At 45.8% G+C, this 6,000-nt stretch overlaps 1 protein-coding gene across 1 annotated transcript in view; it reads right to left on the bottom strand.

Moving 5' to 3' along the window:
- Positions 1–569: 569 nt before the first annotated feature.
- The window catches only part of camsap2b (calmodulin regulated spectrin-associated protein family, member 2b), a 64,452-nt gene continuing 59,021 nt past the window's right edge, over positions 570–6,000 (bottom strand). Inside the window, exons 19-21 of the mRNA XM_038964246.1 lie at positions 1,684–1,793; positions 1,402–1,520; positions 570–1,300 (exon numbers count right to left, since the gene is read on the bottom strand). Of these exons, the coding sequence (XP_038820174.1) occupies positions 998–1,300; positions 1,402–1,520; positions 1,684–1,793 (532 nt within the window). The 3' untranslated portion in view covers positions 570–997. The remainder of the gene's footprint in view (positions 1,301–1,401; positions 1,521–1,683; positions 1,794–6,000) is intronic.

The raw sequence follows: 6,000 nt of genomic DNA, 5'->3' as shown, positions 1-6,000 counted from the left end.
CCTTTAAAAACTTCCAAAGCCTTATCAAAAACATACAATAAATTAAGAGTCAGTTGATGACATTCCTGTGAACTAGATTATACTTAATCACTGATTTTACAATCTAGTTCTTATCGGAAGTTATGACAACCTACTTAACTATTGACACATTATGTAAACCCAACTTCTCAGTCTCATCGTTCAGCCACAGAGAAAAGCAAGCCTCACACACAGCCACTCTCAACAAGCTCTCGTATACGTATCATCCTGTACTCACAAAAACATCACATTTGGCGCTGAAATATGACCTAATCACTGCGCTTCCACAAAACAAGCATAAGGCCACACATGATGAACATAGGGAACTCAAACTCGGTCTATTTCAAAAGGAATGACATTCAGTGCTTCAGTGGTCCGATTCAGTAAGCCTTTCATCAGCCCCTTATTTTTTGGCACACAAGAACATGGGCACCCATGCATGCTGACGAACATACACACGTGCACCATTAGAATGACTCTGGGTCACACACACACACACACACACACACACACACACACACACACACACACACACACACACACACACACACACACACACACACACACACACACACACACACACACACACACACACACAGTCTTGCATAACAACAACAATGTCCCTTGAGGCTTGTGTTGATGTTCTTTCCCCCTACATTCCAGTTGTGCATAAAGTCAATAGTGTCCTGTTTCGAAGAAAACCACCTACCACATATTCATCAAATTAAACGGCACATCCGATATCAGATCCAGACGAATGCCAAGTGTAAGTGTTCATTAACATATCTGAATGGGAAAGAAGATTAGAAAGATGGACTCTTTAGCACTGTTCATACCAAACCAGACCCTGTAATATCCCAGGTCATTTGGCCGTTCCTGGGTCGGATAACCCGCAACGCCTCCCCTCAGTCCTCAACTATAACTCAGGACACCTAGCAACAATATCCTGGGTTTGGTATGAGCAGGGTTGTTGCTTGAACTACTTGAGACTACCCAGTTTCTTGGGCGTGCCCTGCTTCTTGGTCTGCCACAGGTGAGCGGCGATGGTGATGGCGTCTACACTAGCTGACATTGTCTTGGCAGGGATGTGGCTGAACTGCTTCCTGTCTGAGTTATACTTATACAGGCCCTCGATCATCTTGGCTGTGATGCTCTTGGGCCCGATGCCCGCCAGCTTGGTGATTTCCTCCGTCTCAGGGCAGTAGGTATACACCGAGCGGAACTGGCAACCCGTGTCTCGGAACAAAACCAGGAAGTTGTTGGCCCCCGACCTCTCCATTTCCTGAAAGAGATAGTGGAGGAGAAGAAAGGAACAAACGTGAGGTAAAAGAGTGAAGTCAAATTAGAGAGAAAGAAACATGTTGTGTACAGCAAATTGCCTACATCTATTATCTTATTCTTCTGTCCTTCGTTGACCTTGCCCGCCAGGCAGCAGTGGGCCAGGGCGTTCTGGATGATATGCTTGTTGGACTTAGCACTGGGCTCCTTGTACAGCTTTGGCCCTGAGGGAAGAAGCGAATACCAGCATAAGGAATGCAGTAACAAGCAAACATAAACTCACAACACAGCCTGTTCTACACATGGACTACATAGCTCTGGTATACTGCAAGAGTTTGGTCTCCTTTTGAAAGCAGAATACCGTGATCGTAGCGGAGCGGTCCGTACCTGTGTACTCTTGGTTGGAGGGAGTGGAGGAGGTTGTGGACTCGTTCTCCCAGTCCTTCTCTCCGTTACGAGACGGGCAGGACGACAGATTGCCCTCCGCAGAGTCTGGCCTAGCAGAGTCTGGCCTAGCAGAGTCTGGCCTAGCAGAGTCTGGCCTAGGGATGTACACACACACACACATATACAGTACGAGTGACACATGCGTGGACACACACACAATAACAGATACACATTCACACACAAAAAACAGACATAGACATATACACCACGTATACACAGACACAGAGACATACAGAGAAACAGGGTCAGACATAGACACAGTTCTCCCAGGCAGCCTTCCCTGTTCCCTCATATTACATCATCCCCAGTGATCTCTGTGTCCCTGGATCAGATCAGAGGCACGTGCAGTAGAGCAAAGCTATTGTGCAGTCCAATCATCATATGCAACAGCAGCTTTAGGCAACTGTACAGTGACAAGACAGAATACAACTGCAGCAGCCACACTCATGTCCCAGGCCCAGGCTCATTCATGTCCTAATTGGGGTTAGGGTTAGTGTGTACCCTAGTTTGAAGTCTCTGCATACAAAACAAAGGGCCTATGGCTCCATGTGAGCCAGCATGGCTGTGGAAGTTACCGTGCCTGGGACGGGAGAGCGCCCGTCTGCTGCAGCTTGGATGGCTCTGACGCCGGGTCTAGTCTAGAGGTAACAACTAGAGACAGCAGCTTAACGTAGAGCAGCTAGCATGGAGCAGCTAGGAGCAGCTAGGAGCAGCTAGCATGGAGCAGCTAGGAGCAGCTAGCATGGAGCAGCTAGCATGGAGCAGCTAGCATGGAGCAGCTAGCAAGGACCAGCCTCGGAGCAGAGAAAGGGCAGAGTCGGTGAGGCAGGAGTGGAGGCAGGAGGCTGGGCATGTATGAAATGAGGCAGAAGCAACTGTGGTACTGAGCGTAATTTTTTTCTTCTGTTTTAATGGAGGTAATTGGCCAACACTTAACCAATACAGCATGACCGTGAAATAACACATCTATTAAAAACATATGGATGTGTCCTCTACGTCTCAGGTCATACTCAGAAAGAATGTTGCTGTCCTGTATGTGGCTTGCTCAAACATGATTCATAAATATAGAGAGATAGATTCTGTTAGGTATGGCTACAGGGAATTGTTCTCAAAGATATTACCTCAAGTAAAAGCAGATTGATTGATCAATCTGGAGTGTGATGCACTGAGATGAAAGTCTAGATGAAAGTCTAGGCCCTAGGCTGGTCTAGGGAGGGACCGTACAAACCTTCCCTTTCTCTCTTTGGGAGAGCTTAAAAAGAAAGAGATATGGCCTCTCACAGTGCCGAGTTTACTGCTTCCGGGAGGTCCGTGCAAAACAGAGGGGGGAAAAACAAAGAGCGAGGAGGGAGAGAGGAATAGAGAAGATGAAGAGAGCGAAAACCGTTTTGGTTGCAATACCTAGACAAGTCATAAGACACGTGAATGTCCTCTTGAAGAAGTATTTGTGCTTTTGATGCTCTGTAAAGGCCTTTTTTTTGTATCGTAGCCAGCCTGGTCTGTTTGTGCTTTAGTCAACTCTTTTGACGTCGTCATGCTAAAGGAGTTGGCTAAACTGTATGTCCTTTTTACAGATTTTCTCAACAATATTGTCGAGTTCAAAAACAGAGTCCACAAGACACGGAGCTCTGTGTCCTTTTGGAAAAACAGTAAATGTGTTTTCGAAACACAATTACCTTCTCAATACATAAATACATTCATCAAAACTATATTATACCGTCAAAAATTGCAAATACATACAATAGAACACGACTGCCTGCAAACAGATGAACACTACCATACTGATCTCTCGAGTCCAAGCAGAAAAAACAGAACACGTGTATGTTTTTTAAAAAGTCCAACTAGATCAATTATACACCACTGGGCAAAAATTGGCTGAATCAACATTGGTTCCACGTGATTTCAACCCCAAAAATTCAATGTGATGATGTTGCATCAACGTGGAAAATTGATTGGATTTGCAAAAAGTCATCAACGTAAGGGAATTGTTATTCACCCAACTTTTAACCTAAGTCCAACGGCACGGTGACATTTTGTTGTTGAATTCACGTCAGTTGACAACGCGACCAAATGTCAATCAAAACTAGACGTCGAATTGACGTCTGTGCCCACTGGGATTTCTTTGCGGTCACGATATCATGATGATCAAAATTGGAAGTACAACTATCCAAAGTTGCAGAGTTACGGGCAATTACTGTCCTTTTTATGCATATTTCACGAAACAATTTCATACACATCAAATTAAATACTATTCCTAATTTATTTAAAAAATGTATATAAAAAAAGCCCCTGTAATAAGTGTGTAAGATTCATTCATTGGTATCATCCCAAATCCAAGTCCATGTTTTCAATACATAGGCTGGTTCGCTCATAGTTTTATAGACTTTCCATTGGCGCACAAACACAATCCACAACAGAAATAAGTGAAGGTGAATGCAATGGAAGAACAACACAGGTCCCGTGTGGCTCAGTTGGTAGAGCATGGTGCTTGTAGCGCTAGGGTAACAACACTGGTCCCGTGTGGCTCAGTTGGTACAGCATGGTGCTTGTAGCGCTAGGGTAACAACACGGGTCCCGTGTGGCTCAGTTGGTAGAGCATGGTGCTTGTAGCGCTAGGGTAACAACACGGGTCCCGTGTGACTCAGTTGGTAGAGCATGGTGCTTGTAGCGCTAGGGTAACAACACTGGTCCCGTGTGGCTCAGTTGGTAGAGCATGGTGCTTCGAGCGCTAGGGTAACAACACTGGTCCCGTGTGGCTCAGTTGGTAGAGCATGGTGCTTCGAGCGCTAGGGTAACAACACTGGTCCCGTGTGGCTCAGTTGGTAGAGCATGGCGCTTGTAGGGCTAGGGTTGTGGGTTTGATTCCCATGGGGGACCAGTACTAAAATATATGCACTCACTTATGTCGCTCTCGATAAGAGTGTCTGCTAAATAACTAAACTGTAAATATGAATGTATACAGTGCATTTGGAAAGTATTCAGGCCCCTTTTGTTACATTTCAGCCTTATTCTAAAATTGATTAAATCATTTTGTTCCCTCAACAATCTACACACAAAACCCCATAACGACGAAGTGAAAACAGGTTTTTAGACATTTTAGAAAATGTATAAAAAATAAACAGAAATACCTTATTTACATAAGAATTCAGACCCGTGGCTATGAGACTCGAAATTGAGCTCAGGTGCATCCTGTTTCCATTGATAATTAATGAGATGTTTCTACAACTTGATTGGAGTCCATATATGGTAAATTGAATTGATTGGGCATGATTTGGAAAGGTACACACCTGTCTATATAAGGTCCCCCAGTTGACAGTGCATGTCAGAGCAAAAACCAAGCCATGAGGTCGAAGGGATTGTCCGTAAAGCTCAGAGACAGGATTGTGTCGAGGCACAGATCTGGGGAAGGGTACCAAAAAATCTGTTTGGAAGTTTGGAACCACCAAGACTCTTCCTAGAGCTGGCCGCCCGGCCAAACTGAGCAATCGGGGGAGAAAGGCCTTGGTCAGGTAGGTGACCAAGAACCCGATGGTCACTCTGAAAGAGCTCTAGAGTTCCTCTAGGTTGAAACTTCCAGAAGAACAACCATCTCTGCAGCACTCCACCAATCAGGCCTTTATGGTACAGTGGCCAGACGGAAGCCACGCCTCAGTAAAAGCACATGACAGTCCACTTGGAGTTTGCCAGAAGGCACCTAAAGGACTCTCCGACCATGAGCAACAAGATTCTCTGGTCTGATGAAACCAAGATTAAACCGTTTGGCCTGAATGTCAAGGGTCACGCCTGGAGGAAACCTGGCACCATCCCTACGGTGAAGCATGGTGGTGGCAGCATCAAGCTGTGGGGATGTTTTTCAGCGGCAGAGACTGGGAGACTAGTCAGGATCGAGGGAAAGATGAACGAAGCAAAGTACAGAGAGATCCTTGATGAAAACCTGCTCCAGAGCGCTCGGGACCTCAGACTTGGGCAAAGGTTCACCTTCCAACCGGACAATCACCCTAAGCACACAGCCAAGACAATGCACAAGTGGCTTCGGGACAAGTCTCTGAATGTCCTTTAAGTGACCCAGCCAGAGCCCGGACTTGAACCCGATCGAACATCTCTGGAGAGACCTGAAAATAGCTGTGCAGCGACGCTCCCCATCCAACCTGACAGAGCTTGAGAGGATCTGCAGAGAAGAATGGGAGAAACTCCCCAAATACAGGTGTGCCAAGCTTGTAGCGTCATATAGGCTGTAACATAACAAAATGTGGAACA

Source organism: Salvelinus namaycush, chromosome 25 (genome assembly GCF_016432855.1).
Source record: "Salvelinus namaycush isolate Seneca chromosome 25, SaNama_1.0, whole genome shotgun sequence".
NCBI classification, from domain to species: domain Eukaryota; kingdom Metazoa; phylum Chordata; class Actinopteri; order Salmoniformes; family Salmonidae; genus Salvelinus; species Salvelinus namaycush.
This window is presented reverse-complemented; position numbering and strand designations above follow the sequence as displayed.